Raw genomic sequence first — 20089 nt, 5'->3', positions numbered from 1 at the left:
GACATCAGGATATGGTCAACCACAAGTGATCGCATGCCAGGAAATATATTAAAATGTCCGTAGCGAACGACGAGGCCGGCCGAACTGGCATAGGATTGGGACAGAATGGTAAATCCGTGCCTGTGCTGTCAGTGGTGATCGATGAGCCGGGATGAGAGGAGCTGCTCAGGCAAGCCACATAGTATCTGAGGTATGACGAATCGGACATTTAATCGATCATCGGAATCCTGGTTAACAGCATAGTGAGAGATGCGAAGAGCATATACGGTCGCCGACTAGCAGACGACGATGTGACAGGTATCAAGGTTTATCGGCATCAATCGGTACCTAGATCTTATATTGAAAGAGGGAAAGAGCGAGCTTCTATCTACTCAGCTAGTGAGTTGCCCAGCCCGTTAATCAAATTGGTTTCAATAACGGAGAACAGCTAGAAAGAAATGGGAAAGTCAGCAGTTTGTTACAAACTAAGTAGATACTATATTTTAGAATGTGACGATATGTTTCCCCTTCATCTAAAGTATTCACCTAGCGAGTTTGTCTGGAAAATTTTAGCTTTTCGACCCTCAGACTGACAGTCGGTTCTTTCGGGACGTCTACTTCATTAAGTTAATTGGTTCAAATCTCTTACCTCTCTTACTTGGGTCTTCCCCTGTATTGGGTTTCATGATGCTTGTCTCAAACACTACCGAGGATGCGCGATACATGGATTATTATAATAGGATGATGGAAACTTGCCAAGGTGAGCACTTCTGAAGTGAGTTTAAGAAATTTAAGAGTTCAAGTTAGATTCTGGCGGTCTTCATCTGTGGAGCGGTGAAATGTAAACAACGATAGAGAGTGAGCGAAATACGTCAAGTCTACAGCTTCGTAATTGAAGAATTTGAAACTATTTCAAATCATCATACTCGGCTCTCTGACAATCTCTTACTTCGTTTATTTCACAAGAGAGTATTGAGAGACGATGAAAGTAACAAAGTGTGACAAAAGGGAGGATGGGATGGATGGCTAGATACGGTGATTATTGGAACAGAGGGTTAATTAAGTGATTGCTATAAAAATGACAATAATTATTTTTATGTCTTCTTACTTCTTGCTTCTGTCTTCTGTCAGCCATCAATCAATCATCTATTCCTATTGATGAAGGGGTACATTCGGTACTGCACGTCTAGCTTAAAATAGATAGATGTACTGGTCGTATTCTCAGGTGTGGAAATGAATGAAAAACCGTTATTAATAAATGATAGATAAATAATGATTGGCTACTAGTGATCAGGTATCATTGGGTAATGAGCAATTTGTTTTGTTCGATTTGTCACTTCTGTGCCGCTCTATTAGCCAGCCAAGATACCTAGTATACGGTACGTGTGAGGAATTATGAATTATCTATCTCCTCTGCACTTCCAGACCTCTCCCCTTCCCGTCCTCTCTGAGATCAATATACTTTACTTTTACTACACGTCGACCAAACGAGGATCCCTAATCCTGTCGCAAGGCTCCTCCCTAGACGTGGAAACGGTGAGGTAGACAATTAGGTTCTAGCATTTCTTATTCGTATTATATATTGCATATTATATAATATCATATTAGGGCTGATATGCTTTGTTGTACAGCTAAAATCGTGGAGTACCCCTGTTTCCGTGTGAAGAGTGATCCTCAAACATAAACCTAGTTTCCAATCTATCCTTACCCGTCCGCCTAATCTACTCGCGGTACCGTCTGCTCATCACCGGTGAAGAAAAGAGACCCCAAACCATCCAACTTTTCCTTCCACCACTCGCAAACTTACTAATTACTTCAAACAGGATTCACCAACTACTCGTTCGACGCCATCTTCGGGCATCATTGGTTGTCCGTTGATCTCGGACTTTTTTGACAAACCTCAATTAGTTACCCTAGACGTTACAAATCCATCCCCATATCACCCCGTTGGGATAGTCCGTGGGCTCATGAAAATAATTGGAAACGGGACAATAGCTAATGGTGCGATACTACCGTGGCACAACCACCAGAGTCACCACCGTCGCCATCGTCATGGTAGCTTGATTCCCACCAACCTCCAGGGAAAAAACCTTCCTCGTGTGGGACTCACGGCATCGTTATATACTCGCTCAGCCTACCTGCCTTACCCCAGATACTGCACCTCTAAAGTGTAGTGGCGTCGGATGAGACAAGATAAGCCACCTCCCTCTACTCGTAGTGCCCTCTGAACTCTCTTGCTGGACGAACACATACATACACACATATCTCATGTCGAATAATGTCGTTCCATGATGGGTCAGCGGCAGTGGACCGGTCCCTAGACCCAACCAGCAGCCTTGCAACTTCGATACTGCAACCAAGTGCAATTGTGCTCACTCATGTTGCTAAATACTACTAGCCCGCTTAGATACTAACTTCAGCTACTATTCGCACAGCTAATCTGTCCTTCCCACCACACCTCCCTCCCCCCCCCCCACTTCACCTACCCATGCAAAGCCAAGCCTTTCCGGCAAAGCGTACTTTCCAGGTCTCGACCACACAAGTTTTGTGAGGTTTGGCTTGTATCAGGAACGACGCTGGCATGGGTCTAAGAACGACATCCCGATCCCGGGCAGGGCTGCACATCACGACAGGCGTCCCTCGACCATTTCAAGTATTTTCCTTCTCTTATACCTCATGGATCTCTGCACTGCCCCTCTTCCACCTTTTTCGCGTCGTCCCAATCGCAACTCTTCCTGTTCTATTCGACCAGTCACTCCTTTAAGGTCTCTTTAATCTCGCATTTCGCTCATCTATATACTGGGAGCTGGCTCTCATAAAATTCAAGCCAGGCTACGTCGATCACCAAACGAGTTTGTTTCTATACTACTTTTCCCCAAGTGCATAGCTCAACTCATCACGCTCATTTCCGCTGCCCGACACTATCTACTTGCAGATACATAGTAACCATACCCACATATTCTCATCGCGAGATATCGTTGTTCAATTTCGTTTCACCGAAAACTTTACGCATTCCCTACATATATCATATCAGAGTTGCGCATCCCTCGGATCTTATCATATCTGTTGAAGTTACATACAACTCCTTATAATCCCCCCCCGGACCTACATCGACCTTGCCGACACCCCGGATCGGTGGATCATTATATATTACTTTCTTTTCTACAAAACTATCTAACGCTGACGACGATCCTGATACGATACTTGATCGGCTCATAACTACTTTCAACTAAACTTGATTTACTGTCATGGATTCCAGCCAGGCGCAATCGTGAGAAACCCACATCGACCCCTTGTTACGATATCATCTTTACTTACATCTAGCCCTAGCCGCCATTCTTTTCAACCACAATCTTCCTTTGCTTTTAATCAAAGTAACAAGTTCAGAGGAGATTGTCCCCCACGGTCATTCCCATCAGCTTCTACCATGAATCCTAACGAGATGTCTATGAAGCAAGAACCTATAGGTTTAGGTATGTGGTCAACAACAACACCACCAAATCCAACCACCAGACCTCGTCCTGCAACCATACATGAGACAGGGTTCTCATACTGCATGCCAGAGCAGGGCAACTATTCTTTACCAGCATGGGACTCTTCAACGATGCCAATGCAGCCAATACACAATGGACTGTCGCAAGATTATGCAGTTCATCAAGATTTCTTTCCACAGTCATCGGCTGGCGAACGTGAACAGCATCAGAATCATGCTGTTTCTGTTAATAGCAAAGCTTTCTCCGAATTCGACTTTACAGATCATTGGAACGCGAAACCTTGTGACGATGGTATGGAAATGCAAGGTCTCGATACGGACATGCACATGGGCCAAGCTTATACGACGGATGAGGCCGTACCAATTCTCGATCTGAGATGTGGATCGGGAATGGACTCTGATCGACCTAGTTTGGAGCGACCATGGAGTTCCCGAAGGATGTCTGGCTCTTCGTTCACATTGTCAACCACCGGAGCTCTTTCTGAGATGCCATCATACGAGGATTTCTCAACTACGTTGTCAGAAACGCCTTCTTTCACTTCAGACTATCCACCTCTGTCGAATAGGAATTCGTTGATGTCATCAACACAATTATCGCCAGTAGCGTCGCCTAGAATGACCCCACAAAATAGATCCGAATTGGTACGAACTCAAAGTCGAGGCAGGGCATCTCCCTCACCACGGCCAAGTATGCGCTCGGCACCATATAATATGGATAGCAATAGAATCAAGAGGTGGTCTACGGGGTCATATGCTCCTGCACCGAGTAGACGCCCTTCTCCATTTGTTTATCATCAGGGAAATGAATCATTCCAATCTCCTCATCAACCTCACATGTCATCCCGACATTCTTCACCAACGATATCTAATCCTCACCTGCCTCTCAATATGGTTAATTTGCAGACGCAACAACACCCATTTATGATGGCCAACAACCTAGCTTATCAACGGAATAGCATGCTTTTACCTTCTCATTCATACCATGAGCCTCATCAATTTGACACACCACCTCCTTTGCTTTCTCACGGCCTTTTCCGCATGCTTCAAAGTAACGCAGATCCACATGCATTACATACTCACTATTCAGATTTGAGTGATCCCCCTGATCTTTATGCGTCCTTACATGAAGAGCAGCTGGCACCTCCGCCAGAAGATATGAACCCATCGGATCCTGATCTCATTCCTCACGAGCAAGAACTACGATTTGATGGAGATTTGTACACGCCAAGATGGGTACGGGGCCATGGAAACAAGAGAGAAGGATGGTGTGGCATTTGCAAACCAGGACGATGGCTCGTACTGAAGAATAGCGCGTTCTGGGTATGTGTTATCCGGCGCTTTAGGCCAGAATTTCCTTTCAAATCAACTATTACTAACATATGATCTATAGTATGACAAAAGTTTCACACATGGCATTTCAGCCGCAACTGGACAGCCATTTCAAGAGCCGCAAGAAACGCGACGCATGGACGGAAATCCCGATGTATGGGAGGGTCTGTGTGGAAGCTGTAATGAATGGGTGGCTCTAGTCAGTAGCAAGAAAAAGGGAACCACTTGGTTCCGACATGCTTACAAAGTAAGTTTCATATCTTTTCACTTCGAGAGTCCGAGCACACACCATATTTCATTCTTCATATCGGAGAATTTGGAACGAGTGGATTCTCAATTTCATACATTCAATTAAAATGAACTTGAGACTAATATGAATAATTAACAGTGTCACACTCATCCGAAGATTAAAGATGCACCGAAACGCCGACGTGAATCTAGCCACTCTCGTGCGCTCGGTGCTTCGAATATGGCGAAATCAAAAGCCCACGATTCAATTACTTCCAACCCGCATCAATCTTCACCAATGACACCTAGTGTTACTTCAACACCTCGCTATCAGAGGAAGTCGGCTTTAGGTAGTCCGATAGATGACTTGAGTCCTATGATATGATGGTTTTATCTTCTGCTCTATCTCCAATATTCTCTCTTTTTCTTTTATCTGCGAGTTTGTGTTTACATGATTTGATTTGATTTGATGTACATTGTGAAAGACTTTTTATTTTCTATTTTTCTTCTACTTTCTTTCAGATAACACATACTATACTTTTTTTATTGATCGCATTTCTTTTCTTTATCATGACAACAGCGGAGAAAGGCAGACAAGAATCTCAGAGGCAGGAGGCGACGAGATTTTCAGTTACAGACCCAGTAGTAAGGCGTCGGGCGGGATACCATGCATCTTTCTTCTTTCACTTATTTCTACACGTTCATTTTTGGAGCTCGGTTGTTGGGTCGGGAATGGTTGGTGGGATGGTCTAGGAAAGGTATTGCAGATGCAGGACAGACAAGCTAGGAAAAGGAAAAGGAAAACTTGGACTTGGGGACAAAAACGACTCTCTTTCATATCTATAGTATAAGCTTTATTATAAGCAAAAGACGAGTATCTGCCGGCAGGCGTGTGTTATGATTTTACGAGAAGCAAAGGAAAACAGCTCAGGTTTGAAGATGCAGAACAGTGCAGATTGGGGGGGGGGTTAGGAAGGCAAAGGCAGGCGCAAGCAGAAGAGGGAAAAAAATAATTGGTTCTGGTACCGGTTTTGTCTTTGGGGATTTCATCGAGAGGGAAGTTTTCATGGTGGGCGGTATATAACATCATATTAGGTTAGGTTAGGTTAGGTAGCATAGCGATGGGTTTGGTAGAGTAGAGTCCTATCATAAGGTTTGTGCACTTGGATGCAAAACGAGCGGGCGCTGGGATGACAGCCAGGCGTGCAATGGCCAATTTAGTTTGGAGTTTGGAGAATGAAATGAGAAATACACTTATAAACTTTACATGCTGAGTTTCGCATTTTTGCATTTTGCATTTTGAATGTTGGATAATGGATATTTTGATCTTTGAATAGATAGATGGAAATGATAGGATGAGCAAGGACACTCACTGCTTCTCCATTTCTACGTGTGTGATCTACGAGTAGAACTGACTTGCATAAACTGGCTGACTGCACTTGCTTCTCCATCGTACTATCTAATTCTCGATTGGAGATACTAATAAGATGCGATATTCCCCCTCGCTCCCCTTGCCCCATGCATTACTTTTTCTACACTTCAGCCACTCCACCACATTCAGCTTTCCCAATCGAGATATCGAATATCATGTATGACTCGCTTGTGCGCGAAGGAATAATACCACACGTACGTTATTGTTCCTTCGCTGGGGTGCACTGGGTATAGAAGACATGATATACTTTTGGGCAAGGGGAGAGGGAGGGGGAAAACTTGGAAGGGTGGGAGAGATGAAGGTTGGGTTGGGGTGTCGGGCAGGGGGGGGGATTGGTGGAGGGAAATATGGCGATTCGATCTTGACAATCTAGATGCCGTCGGGGTTGCTAATGATGGACTGGACTGTTGATATCACATGGTGAGCTCGCTATTCGGTCGTGTTGATAGGGTATCTATGTGGATGTAGTCGGTCATAGGTCATAGAATGGGCGTGTAGCATTACTAGATGATCCTGGATTTTGAGATGGGAGGGAATCTTGATCGTGGGGTGTGCAATGCTTCGGAGTGGTGGAAGATGGTTTATTTCCGCATTCGGCTGGATCTACTTGTTGGATGTTCATACGTGTTCTGCTAGTTTATGCTGATGGTCTATGTCATGTCTTGTGCTTTAGAGGCCCAAATTGGCGAATTGTGGGTAAAGGAAGTGCGCTTCTTCGGACGCGTATGGTATGTTTCTGGATGTTTGGTAGATTTTATTAGGGTGTGTGAGGTTTAGAGTAGTGCTTTGAAAGAACGCTTAAATGGCGGTGATAAAGATACTAACAATCGTTAGAGTGTGTGAGGTTGAGACTTTTAGACTGCGTAGTTGTTAGATAGAGATTAGAGAATGAAGGGACTTTTTTCTTTCGTCCGAAGACTCCACGGGTTTGGAGGTTGGTATGAGTCGAGTGCGAGGCAACTGGACGCGTGAAGTGGATGGAGTGGGTTGGGGCGAGTTTGAGATGTCATGCGTTGGTAGTAGTAGTGTGTGCGATACGGTTGAGGGTTGAGGGATGAGGGTGTGAGATATGAAGGTGGTTAGTAAGTCGGGATGATGGAACGACAGTGATAGGTAGAAGATGAATGGGGGATTCAAGCAGGAATAGGGATATAGGGCTTAGAGTAGTTGGATCTTGGAAGGGTGGAGAATGTAGAACATATTTAGCTGGAAAGCTAGAAGAATTCGGAAGAGATGGCGCAACACAGGGTTTGAAGCAGCCAAAATGGAACTAGATGTCCGAAAGAGCTCGGAAATGGTACGGAAGGCAGGGAGGGTATGAGATATGACTGAGGGCTAGAAGAGTCACAAGGCGGGATAGCAAATGTCGATAAGAAGATGGAAGACAGGGAACGAAGATATCTGGAGGGATTGAGGATGGCTGGTGAAAAGATGGTTATAGTAATCGTGCAGGGAAGGGGGATGGGAAAGTGATATGGAGATTTATGCGTTGTGATGGTGGCTAAGATTTCATACAGTACCGTGAGATCCGGAGAAGGATGTGAGCATGGATCATGGGATGAAAGCGGGATGGAGGATACGGAGTAAATGCAAACACTCCAGATAGAAAAAGTAACGTGCAATATATAAAGAAACTATAGATCAAGGTCTCTTTCGACATTGCATTGCATTTTTTGACGTTGGTTGTAGTTAGTCGGCTCGTGCGATGGAGGAAAGTTCTGCCGATAGTTCACCGAGAGAGAACGAATGAAGGCGCTAGAGGTGTAGACTTGAACGTCAATTCATGCGCCGCTCAAGATGAGTAAACAGGTGGTTTATCGTGACGAATGTCGTGAAAGTTCGATGGCTGCTGTGCCGTTTTACCATGAGAGTTTCACGCCGTTTATCTAGACATCGGATAGAGCAGCGGAAGTTATGATAATAATGGGATTGGAGCGGGGGGGTAGATGAAGCGATCATTCGATAAGGAGAGAGCTTGTAATTGGAAAAAGGTGTATTTTCTCCAGATTGGACACGGATTCGCGAAGGCGCTCTTGGGTGCATTGGGCAGTGTTTAAGAAAAGACAAAAGAAAGCATTGTGACAACATTACAGTGGCGATGGATCAATGATTCAATTGCCCCTTTCTTAGAATGAAACTGGCGATGATAGTACGATAATATGAGGCCAATATAGCCTTTGTATTCAAGCTTGTTACCCGCTCGATATTTGAGCAACCACAACAGCTCAAAAAGAAATTCGGCAAGGTTCGTCAAATACGGCATCATATAGATGAAGACGAGGAGAACCGAGTACTTGTCTACGATCATACCGCATCCAACATGCCCGAGATGGCAAACGACTGTCCTCCTCTTCCTCTGCAAGCAAGCAAGACGATCCTCAGAGGATGGCCTGGCATTGAAAGACACGCACGCGAGAAATTGGATACATCTTGGTAGGCTATCTTAATCCATTCACGACTTTGGCCCAAAGCTCTCTCCTGGCCTCATTCCTATGCTCCAGACGTGAAGTCCAACAAGGTTTTCGTCGACTGGTTTGTTAATATGCAAACTAAATCATACCTTGGAAAGGTACAATTAGGCGGTTTAGACTGTGATTTGAAACTCATAGACACGAATCTTCTAGACCATAAGATAAGAACCGTTCGGAGGTGTTTGCTTTCGGACTTTTGGCAAGTTAAACTTTCGATCCTTGCAGAGCCCCGTTTTCTAAGAAATTGGTTATTTTCAGTGTCTTTTTCTGCTCACAGTGGTTGAATCGTTTCACCTCGATTTTAGAAGTCTACATAGAACCGGAGCGGGTAATCTTGCACAAGCTACTGTCGCACTTCGGGCCGCTTTCGGATGCGCTTGTAAAGCATGTGGATGATGAGAAAGCAGGCGAGCTCTTGAAGAATCTTTGGAAAATGATTGAAGAGAATAAGGAGCAAGCCGAAGGGCATGAACCTTTTGAGCAATGGACTGAAGCTGATTATCCCAATCTTAACGGGGATGCGGAAAGATTGATCATGGTAATGACGAATCTAGACCACGGAAAGAGAGCGGAAATGACTGATACCATGACTGATCCTTTTTGGGATGGGGTTGGTTCTGAGGGCATCTTTGCGTTGAAGGATGTTTTGAAGATAATGCAGATGAATTGTCTAATTTAATAAAATATTTGCTTTATGACGAGAATTTGCAACCCGAGAATACATAGAGTAATCCGTAAAGACTACCGTTTAACGACAGAGTTTGTATGTTGCCGAGCTCTGGTAGCATTGTATTATTGTCGAGCCGAGAAAGAGATGTTGGCCGTCGAGAATCAACAGATATATGCTTGACTGTACACACCAAATTGACTGTTTTGCAGGCGTGGCATTCCTTGCGTAGAACAACGATCTTCCTTCAAACTTTAAGACATGCAATGGACATTTGAGCTGATTTGTGTATGACTGGTAAAAGAAAGTCTCCCGACGACGCTCACTTGTCTGACAGGAGAATAGTGGAGTACCAACCTTTTACCTGCGAACGTGATGTTCACGAACACAACGCGCCACTCCGCACTCCACAGCTACTACCAGACAGACCGAAGGGCGTCATGAGTATTCTCGTCGCCTTCGCAGCGAGCTTCTTTCCTCTCTGCGGTTTCATCTCATACCTAGGTAGACATCACCTCCCTCTCCCACGATTGGAACGTATTCACATTTTTCACCATGACATCCCACGTGAACGTATTTGACACCGCCCCCAGAATCGCCAAACCTAGGTAGCCAAAATGACCAGCAGCAGATGGACGCTCATCCTAATACTCAATGCATGTTGCATCGCCAATGTAGCATTTGGCACTGCAGAGAAGCCGTCTATCGCCAATCGTGATATGAGATATTGGAAAGTTAAAGATGCATTACTAATTGTTCCTCAAAAGACAGCATAGATTGATTGGATGCGTGTTCAGGGCGGTTGAAAGTGGATGATGGTGATGGTGATGGTGATGATGATGATGATGATGATGATGATGAGTCGATGGGTTGATGGGTTGCTAGGTATCTAGGTATCTAGGCTTCAGACCGGCAGGCGAAGAAGTGCCAAGACGCCATCTCAAAGTCAATACAACACCGCGATTGTAGGTACATCCGGAGACAATATCATTAATCTATTTGCGTGGTGATCCATATTCTTTCATATCTATATACGTGTGTGTATAATCCCATCATGATGTTCGCCCCCTCTCTCGCCTCAGGGTAACATGTAATCTTTGATTGTTATCCATTCATTTGTTCCTCCCAGCCCAGATCCCTCACACACACCACACTCAGACTTATCCGGCTCAAACGCCCCGGCCATATCTGATCAGAACGGGAAGGAAACCCCCTTCGTTCGCTCGGTCGAAAAAAATCGTTTCCTTGTTTTGTTTCCCACTACTTTCTCTTCACTCGCACGCCGTCTTTACACTATTCACACTACTTTAATCTGCTTGCGTTTGGTGTTGAATTGGCCCAGCAACACTCCATTTCCATACCGCCATCTTCAGGATTTCCGACCACAGAAGGCTTGCCTCCACTTTCATTTGACCCTCTAGACACTTGAAGATCTCCAACATACCTCCTGCCTAGGTCTTGGTGTTCTCCCTGCTGTCCCATCCCTCGAGCAACACGATAGACCAGAACTCCAATAATCGTAATGTTTTACAGCAATCGCTAATGAAGCTCGTTATGATCTTGTGCAGTCCATTGGAGCAAGAGATCTTCCCTAGATACAACAATCCTTGTATGACTCTGACACCGACTTCAGAGCACCTGAAGTAGCTACTGTAGCGAATTGAGAGTGGATATACCTTCCGGTTGCCTGGAACAATCCCCGCTATTTTGGTAGCTGGAGTAGACGTCTCAATTTCGACCTCTGACCTCAGATTTGGTGTCTTTCCTTCTCAATATTTGTTATTTTGACAATTGTCTGTTGATTGTTCTGGTGAGTACTGTCGTTATCTACTATTGCCTTGTTGAATATCCTCCAGAAGCTTTGCTGACCACATGTGAAACCAGCTTCAAGAAAAATCGAACAGATATACATCCTTGCCATGCTGTAAATTATTCACGCCCTCGATTCCAATAGTGCTTTGCAACTATATCGAGTCCTTCCCGTCGAGTTATCTTCAACTGCCTCTGCAACAAATTTCGGGAACCCATCATTTCGGGAGCGGGCGGCTGGCTGCGGGTAGATCAAGGAGAATTACATTTGCTAAGCAAAACCCAAAGAGCTCCACTTCGCAGAAAAAGTCTTGTTATCTGGAAATATCTTTTATCAATTGATAAAGGCTCTGGGAATTTCGAGTGGTTGGATCACAAGTCAAATCAACAAAAGGATTGAAACGCCGGGGTCTGAATGTATGCAGTACAAAAGGAGGCTGGCCAGACTTGATTCTCAAACTCCATTTCGAAAGGGTGGAAGGGAGGAGTTGCAATGAGTTGGGAGCAGCAAGCAAGCTATGAAGGGAGCCAGGGAGGATGGACCCCACAATTTGCAGAAGATTATTCTATGTTCAACGCAACACCTGGGCGTCTCGTCAATGGGCAACGGCCGTTTGTTGATACTTCAACAGCTCAAGCATTGTCATCCCTGACTCACAATGGACATTATAATGTTGAGGGAGACATGATGACAGATATGGGAATGCACATGCACCAATTATCACCAAATTCTGGTTTTGCAATAGCTCATACCACATCCCCCAACAAACATATATCTGCTGCTACTGCCCCGCAACCTGCTTCCAGAGCACGATTAAGTGATGTTTCCAAGACCCCCCAAAAGTCAAAGAAAAGGTTGGATGATCCTTTCAGTGGCCAAACTGCTACACCTCCACATTCTATTGGAAAAGGTACTAGGAAATTAGCCCCAAAAATATTCAATGTTCCGAATAATACTCAAGTTCGAGGTAATGGCTTTGAGTCTTCTGACTCAAGTAATCACCATCCTCAATTAATGGCACAATCATCAACAGCTATGGATCCATTTGGTTATCCAATGACCGCACCAGCATCAACCCCATTCTTTGCAAGTAACAAAGCAATATGGGATACTAGTATGGATGGTATGGATCTGGATTTCTCAACCGATTCAGCGGGTATCTTCCACCAAGGTCATAGGGGAAGCAATTCTCTTGATTGGGGAAGAAGCAACCAGATGTTTCAAGAATCAGTGAATTTGTCGCCTCAAAAATCAAGCGAATCCAAAGCTGAAGCTGAGCCCCGCAAACGACACAGACAGATAGCCTCAAAAACTTCCTTGCCAATAACTTCAGCACTCCCTACATCACTTCCGTTGTTAGCTTTTAGTAGCGCAACAGCAACTTCGAATTCGATAGCCATGGAGAATTTTCCCGGCGTGGTCGATCCTGGTATAATTTATAGTCGCCCTAGTACAGGCAGTACGTCCCAAGGGGGATTGGAAGATATGCTCTTGCCAGCATCAAGAGCGACTACAAGTCCGATTCGAAATCTAGAGCAACTGGAGCCGTATCAGCATCAAGTTCGAGAATATACTCGCGAGCAAGAAGAACTTCGTCGATCAAGAAGTTTCAGAGAGAGTAGCATGGGGCATCGAATAGATAGGAGAACTGCTAGCTCACCAGTCAAGGGGTCTGCACGGCCTGGTCCTCGACGAAGTGTCAGTGAGAGTAATAGGGATCAACGTCGTAGTGGTACAGTTCAAATATCCTTGTTTCCTGATTCTAAGCTAACATTCTCGACAAGAACCACCACGCTTTAACTCGGGACGTTTATCTCCTGTGAAACAGCAGCGTCATCCAAATCTTACTTCTATCCCTGAATCACCAGCTGCATTACCAAAAGTTCGACGAGATGTCAAGCTCGCTATTGGTAGTAATGGTCGAGCTACTGTTGTTGTAGACGATGAATCGGTGAGAAGCTTGCGACGGACATCATCTCAAGTCATCGATTATGAGTCAGAATATGATTCTTCTACTGACGACGAACCAATTATCATTCCAAGTCGCAATAACTCTTTCAATCTGCCGCAGCAGAGACCGCCCAGATTTGATCTATTCGATGCTTCTTCTAGTGACTTTCGCAGACCTAGCACAAGTACAAGCGGCTATAGTCGGTCCTCGGGTCAGCACACGAGTATCGATGAGATGAGTGAGGCAGAGACAGTACTTGATGAGGTCAAGCTTGGAGACGCAGCTTCTGCTTTGCGGAAGGTTGTCAGGGAGCGTCGAAGTAATCAACAAATGTCAAAAAATGGAAGACATCTTCGTCTGTACTCCGATACAACCCCTAGACCAGGTCGCTACGCAGAATATACTTCGTCGTCTAACAATTCCCCTGATGGAGCAACACCATCCAGCTCGAGGAGTGGTACTACTCGGTGTATCTGTAACAATGCGGAGGAGGACTCTTTCATGATTCAATGGTGAGTTTGCTACTACTACTGTTACAATTTCCATTGTCTAATTCGTTTCAAGTGAGTCTTGTGAGAACTGGCTTCATGGACAATGTGTCAATATCCTAGACCGAAGGACTCTCCCGAAAGTTTACATATGTGCCTTCTGTGCCCTAACACCAAATATGCGAAACGGTCGTTTGCGAGAGTCCGCAAGAGAGAAAAGGGGTCTACCCTCTTCTCCTCTCGCCCACAAATCTTTCAGATCATATCGTTGATTAAATATCAAATTGACATCTCACACCTCATATATCAAATTACGAGATTTGGAGCTTGATGGATCGTAATTTTAAGCTTCGCTTCCTTTTTTCCTTCTTTTTTTTCTGCCACTGAAGAAACAACTATCAGATGGTGGGCATTTTCCAAACCACTTGTTTTTAACACTTACCTACCACCAGCATTTTTTCCTATTTTCTTTTGTCGACACTGATACCCCCTTTCAAAGAGCATATACAATACAGATCAAAGTCACTATGCATGATTCCCAAGATATAATACAAGAATAAGATTTACGACCGAAAAGAATGGGGAAGGGCAAAAGGGGAAAGGGGAAAAGGGAAAGGATAAAGCGGAGTTGGGTTTGATTATTGCAATATGTATGAAAGAGTGTAATGATTCAAGGGAAGATTCTTAGGATACTCAGCAACAGCACAAAATAAATGCATACATATATACCTTGACATATCTGATACTCATCGAGCTCGTGCGTAGATTGTCCAGACGTTTTTCAGACCATATCCAATAGTCAATCTGTTTAAATGCCGAATTGGTCTCAATGAAGAGCATCTGATTGTTTGAAGCTATCTGAATTCCAAAGCTCTTCCTATTCCAAGTCCATTCGAATGATTCAAACTCAATCTCTCTACCTACGTGTATAGATCGTATTGTCCCTGGCCTCAATTCATCCAATCACCACCTACTCATATTGACGTCCCGATTTCCGAGTTCGGGCGCAAAGCTTCATTCCGAAATCGGACTTAGTGGGGGCGGGGCTATCAATAAAGTCATTCTTGTTCCCCAAACATTTTCTCGTCCCCAAACAACACAATTCAATCCTTCTTCTTTTTCTCTAGATATCCATTGTCCTTATAATTGTTGAATAAAGAAATTCTTACTGCAAAGATGGCAACTCATAATATTGTAGTTTTCGGTGGTGATCACTGCGGTCCCGAGGTATGTTTGGTTACTTGTTGCTCTAATTCCTGTCTGTGGAGAGAATACGGGGTTGGAAATTGGATTGCATAGCCATTGAAAGCTGCAAATCGAACAACTGGCGAAGGAAATATACTAATAAACTCTTCTACTTAGGTTGTAGCGGAAGCTATCAAGGTTCTAAAAGTGGTAGAAAGCGATAGACCATCAGTTGGAAAGTTCAATTTCCAAGAACATCTCTTGGGTGGTGTAAGTCCCCACTCACAAGCACCTTGGCTTCCAAATCCCTTACTTACGACTCGTCCCCATTACAGTGCTCAATTGATGCCCACGGTGAGCCTCTCACAGCCGAAGCTCTCGAAGCTGCCAAAAACGCCGATGCCGTTCTTCTCGGCGCAATCGGTGGTCCAAAATGGGGAACTGGAAAAGTACGCCCCGAGCAAGGAATCCTTGCTCTCCGCAAACAAATGGGCACATATGGAAACCTCCGCCCTTGTAATTTCGCATCACCTACCTTGACCGAGATCTCCCCATTGAAAGAAAAGGTCTGCGAAGGCGTCGATTTCTGCATTGTGCGAGAATTGACCGGAGGCATTTACTTCGGAGAGAGAAAGGAAGATGAGGGAGACGGAAAGGCTTGGGACACAGAACCATATACCAGAGAGGAAATCGAGCGTGTGACAAGATTAGCAGCAAACCTTGCCCTTGCGCAAGATCCCCCAGCTCCAGTTTGGAGTTTGGATAAGGCAAACGTTCTCGCAACATCAAGGTTATGGCGCAAAACTGTCACCGACGTCATGGCTGCGGAGTTTCCACAATTGAAGATCGGACATCACTTAATTGATAGTGCAGCCATGTTGATGGTAAAAGACCCAAGAAAGTTGAACGGTATCGTAGTAACAAGCAATTTGTTCGGAGATATTATCAGTGATGAGGCCAGCGTTATTCCTGGCAGTATTGGACTCTTGCCAAGTGCAAGTTTGAGTGGTGTCCCTGATGGAAAGAGCAGATGTAATGGTATCTACGAGCCAATTCACGGTATGTTTCTATCCTCATTGCTACTCACCATGTTGTCTCCTTTCCATCATTTTTTACACATTTCAGATCTAACAATTCCCTCTAGGCTCCGCCCCAGACATCAGTGGCAAAGGCATCGTAAACCCCGTCGGTACCATCCTCTCCGTCGCCATGATGCTCAAATACTCTCTCAACCTCCCAGTCGAAGCTAAAGCCGTCGAAGAAGCTGTCCGCAGAACCATCGAAAAGGGAATCAGAACCGCCGACATCGGTGGTTCGAATAAGACTGTTGAGGTTGGTGATGCAGTTGTTGAGGAATTAAAGAAGGTCTTGAAGGAGCTTTAAATGTATCAAAAAGGGAATTTGCCAGAGTCGTAAAGTGTACCTGGTGTTACAGAATCTGTCATTATACAATGGGTCATAGTCGCAATCGTATAAGAAAACAAACGATGTTGCTTATGGAGTTGAAAAGTATTTAGCGGTCAAAAAGATTAAGATATCAATCGCAATATGTATTATTTTGGTCTGTCTTGTCTAGGTCTCCTCAGGTCATCATTGAATTTCCTACTCGTAGCATTGTCCACAGTCTTTCCATATCCATATCCATAGCTATAGCCATCCATAACAATTTATTTCTCGCTCAATCTCAATCTCCATGTCACACGGTTTCATTCTCCTTCTTGCGAGACATCACTCCGCACCAAACAACCCCTTCAATTCCTTCTTCAATTGCTCCCTCCTCTCATCAGCCCCAACAACACCAACCTCAACCCGTGTACCGTTCTCTCCCTCTTCTGCCAGCTCCTCTTTCCCTTTCCCTTTATCTACTTTTTCCAATTTGTCCCTCTCTATCTTCTCCCTTTCCCTCTCCCTCTCCTTCCTACTCCCCACTCTACTCCCCATCCTACTCCCCTGCCCCCTCTCCTCCCCACTCGTGCCCCTCCGCCTCCTCCCACTCATCCTACTCCCATCCCTTGACAACCTTCCCACCTCATCATCACTAACCCCTCTATTCCGTCTCGCGCCACTTCTACTACTCCCCACGTGCGCATTCGCTTCTTGTTCCACAATTGCATTTGCAATGTGATTTTTAGAAGATTCATTGTCCAGCCAATTCCATTCCGTTTGGATGTTCGTTTCTGCGCGCTTTCTTTCTTTTTCTTCCTTGACATTTTGTGCTACTTGGCCGAGACTGTCGGGGAGGATGCGTTAGTATGTATGTACGGATTTCAATGACTTTGTTATGAATATTCTCGTCTCGAATATAACTCCCCCCAAATTACAATCGCCCAACTCTGAAACCCCAAAGAGGAACTTTTCTTCCGAGGAGAAAAGAAAAAAAAAGCATACCTCACAGTCCCAACCCTCTGTCTGCGAATCTTCTCCACAATCCCCTCTTTCCCCACATCCCCCTCCTTCCCTCCCCCAGGCAAAATCACCCCCGACACATACTCCAAATACTCATTCCCCTTTTCCAAAAATCCCAATTTCGGACTGCGACATAGACTTGACGCATAATTGCTATTGTTCTTCCCGATTTCCGGGCGTGGAAAACTCTCAAACATGGAATCGAAACCCGATTCTCTACGTTCTCGTTTTTTTATTTCTCCTACCGACGCGCTTTCGAGAGAGGTGCTGAGTTCACAACAAGAGCCTTTTCGGGGTGTGATAAAGTTTGAGAGGGGGGAGTGCAGGAGGGTGGGGTTTGAATTGGGATGGGAGGGAAAGGGGGATGAGGAGGATGGAATGAGCTGGGTTTGGAAAGGATCCGGACTGTCGTTTTTGGGATAGGGGGTTAGTGGTCTTTCCGAAACGTCCCGCGGTATGTGTTCGGGGTATTGAATGGGTTGGACTAGACCGTTGGGTTTGATACACGCGGACTCAATAGTGCTGGAGCGATTTGCACGACGATAGGCAGATGCGGGATGTTGATGTGGGCGGGGAAGCTTTTCTTCGATGGAGACGGATCGGGGACGAGTGGTTTTAGGTGACTGTTGCTCAGGGCTGGGAAGGGCGAGGGACGAAAGGGTTGATGCCGATGGACGTCGGGTACTATTTGATGTGCTTTCAGAGGTGGAACCGACGCATTCTCTGATTGAGAGTCGGTCTGGGAGTGTCAGATATTTCAAGATTGAACTTTCTAATACATAGGAATATGTGAAGGGTAAAGGAACAATAATAACATACCTTTAGGCGTCACCTGCTCCGAGTGTTCACGAGGAGAAACCTCCGTTACGCTCTCCTGCTTTGGACACGATGTAAAAGGATCATGATCCCCAGGACAATCCTCCGAATGACTAGATGAAGCCCCATCTGCATATGCTTCTGGAAGCTTCGCTCTCGAAACCGCTGCTTGCGATTTCTTCTGACAAGCATCGCCTTCTGCGCCTTCCCGTTCGCGATGTACGTTGTTAGGGAGCAACGACATCCATTTTGGAAGCGGTTTAATTTTACCTGGCACGAATGCTCGACCGGCAGGATCGCAGATGGAGACGTAGATGTCGGATGGGGGAGAGGAAATTGATGACGATGAAGTAGAGGGGTCGGTTTGGCCGAAATGAGCGGGTTCTGTATCGCTATGGGAATGGGCAGAGTCGTCTGGGTTTCCGTCCTCGGATACGCCCATTTTGGCGGCGTCACTTAGGAGTGCAACTTCTTCCTTTGAAATAGTTTTAATATAGATGCTCATGGCTAGACTGGATTGGACTAGGATGCATACCTGAGGAGTAGAAGAATCTCGTATGATTTTTCTGATCTTCATTTCGTTCATCTTAGACGATTTCGATGATTTCTTCGTCATATTCGTCGGTGAAACACGAGAAGATGACGAAGGCGGAGATGGTCCCGTATCTTCCATTTCCCCCCTTTCTTCCCCGTCTAATCCGACCACCACATCCTTATTTCCATTCAAGTTCAAGTTCGAATTCCCTCCCAACCCCTTATCCTCATCCAATTTCTCCAATCTACATCTCGTCAGCCCACCATCAGATTTCGTCACATTTTCCAATCCTTTCTCCAGCACCTTCTTTTCCCCATACCCCTTAATCTTTGTCTCCATCTCACACCACTCACAAAGCGGAATTTTATCCAACTCCGTTCCTTTCCTTCGGTCTCCACATCCATATTCACTATTTTCACACTCACTTTCACACTCCCTCAAAACTCTTTCTCCTAACCTAACCCCACAAAGCAAACACCCAAAACATCCTCGATGCCAAAAACACCATCCCAAACTAACTACCTCGTCACCTCTTACAATACATTCCCCACAAACCCAACATATACTTAAATCCAATACCGCTCTCCAACATTGATGACAAACGATTCTAGATGATCGCCCCAAGACCCGTGGCGTGGAAGGTGAATATTGAGGAGACCAGCATATTGTACAGATGAACAAGGGATCCGAGGACTTTTGTATCGTACTGAGAGCGGTTACAGTTGGGGTTAGCTGAGCGGGAGTTGCCGGTCGAGGTGGTGTTGGGTGAGTTTTGGGATGAGAAGTCTGAGCATAATGCGGACTGAGAGGAGTATCTATTGGTTTGACAATTGGGGCACCAATCGCTTTCGAGGAATCCGACACAGTACTTGCTAGTGAGAGGGGTGGAACGGAGATCGTATGGCGAATACGAGGACGGAGTTCAATGAATGTTGAAGTAGGTTGACGAGGGGGTCCTTGACGATCGGTCATGTTTGTGCGTTCAAGAGGATTGTGAATTCAAGCCCGAGAGCGGTGTTCCTGATATTCTAATCTGGGTAGTATTACATATAGCGGATAGTCGAATGAACGAATAATATGGACGATAAAAAGAGAGTGTGTAATTATAATTCAAAGAATAAAAAAGTGTAAACGAATGTAAAAAGGCGCCAGCATGGTGTCTCAGTTACTACTGATTGATGCGGCCCCTATGCTAGGTATGTTTGATAATTTTTGAAGAGAGGACAGGAGAAGGACTCAAAATTCAACGTCGGATAATCATGTTACCTTTTTTTCAATAGGCAGGTACGAGGGGAAAAT

At 45.1% G+C, this 20089-nt stretch overlaps 4 protein-coding genes across 4 annotated transcripts; 3 read left to right on the top strand and 1 right to left on the bottom strand.

The window, feature by feature from the left end:
* The first annotated feature begins 2469 nt into the window (after positions 1-2469).
* On the top strand, positions 2470-6311 carry BCIN_10g05330 (hypothetical protein). Its single transcript, XM_024695683.1, has 4 exons — positions 2470-3250; positions 3310-4792; positions 4863-5048; positions 5190-6311. The coding sequence occupies exons 1-4, from the start codon at positions 3228-3230 to the stop codon at positions 5412-5414; spliced, it is 1917 nt and encodes a 638-aa protein (XP_024551477.1). The 5' UTR covers positions 2470-3227; the 3' UTR covers positions 5415-6311.
* A 4289-nt stretch (positions 6312-10600) lies between these two features.
* Positions 10601-14677, top strand: BCIN_10g05320 (hypothetical protein). The gene is made up of 4 exons (XM_024695682.1): positions 10601-11409; positions 11484-13141; positions 13194-13872; positions 13925-14677. Exons 2-4 carry the CDS (start codon positions 11902-11904, stop codon positions 14118-14120), a joined length of 2115 nt encoding a protein of 704 aa, XP_024551476.1. The 5' UTR covers positions 10601-11409; positions 11484-11901; the 3' UTR covers positions 14121-14677.
* A 57-nt stretch (positions 14678-14734) lies between these two features.
* Positions 14735-16647, top strand: Bcleu2. The gene is made up of 4 exons (XM_001546765.2): positions 14735-15075; positions 15211-15303; positions 15369-16092; positions 16178-16647. Exons 1-4 carry the CDS (start codon positions 15025-15027, stop codon positions 16414-16416), a joined length of 1107 nt encoding a protein of 368 aa, XP_001546815.1. The 5' UTR covers positions 14735-15024; the 3' UTR covers positions 16417-16647.
* On the bottom strand, positions 16603-20015 carry BCIN_10g05300 (hypothetical protein). The gene is made up of 4 exons (XM_024695681.1): positions 18791-20015; positions 18259-18730; positions 17422-18178; positions 16603-17263 (listed from the first exon to the last, which is right to left on the bottom strand). Exons 1-4 carry the CDS (start codon positions 19760-19762, stop codon positions 16762-16764), a joined length of 2703 nt encoding a protein of 900 aa, XP_024551475.1. The 5' UTR covers positions 19763-20015; the 3' UTR covers positions 16603-16761.
* Positions 20016-20089: the final 74 nt, after the last annotated feature.

The sequence above is a fragment of the Botrytis cinerea genome, chromosome 10 (assembly GCF_000143535.2).
Source record: "Botrytis cinerea B05.10 chromosome 10, complete sequence".
NCBI classification, from domain to species: Eukaryota; Fungi; Ascomycota; class Leotiomycetes; order Helotiales; family Sclerotiniaceae; genus Botrytis; species Botrytis cinerea.
Note: the sequence above shows the minus strand (reverse complement) of the source record. Positions and strands in the feature narration are given on the sequence as shown.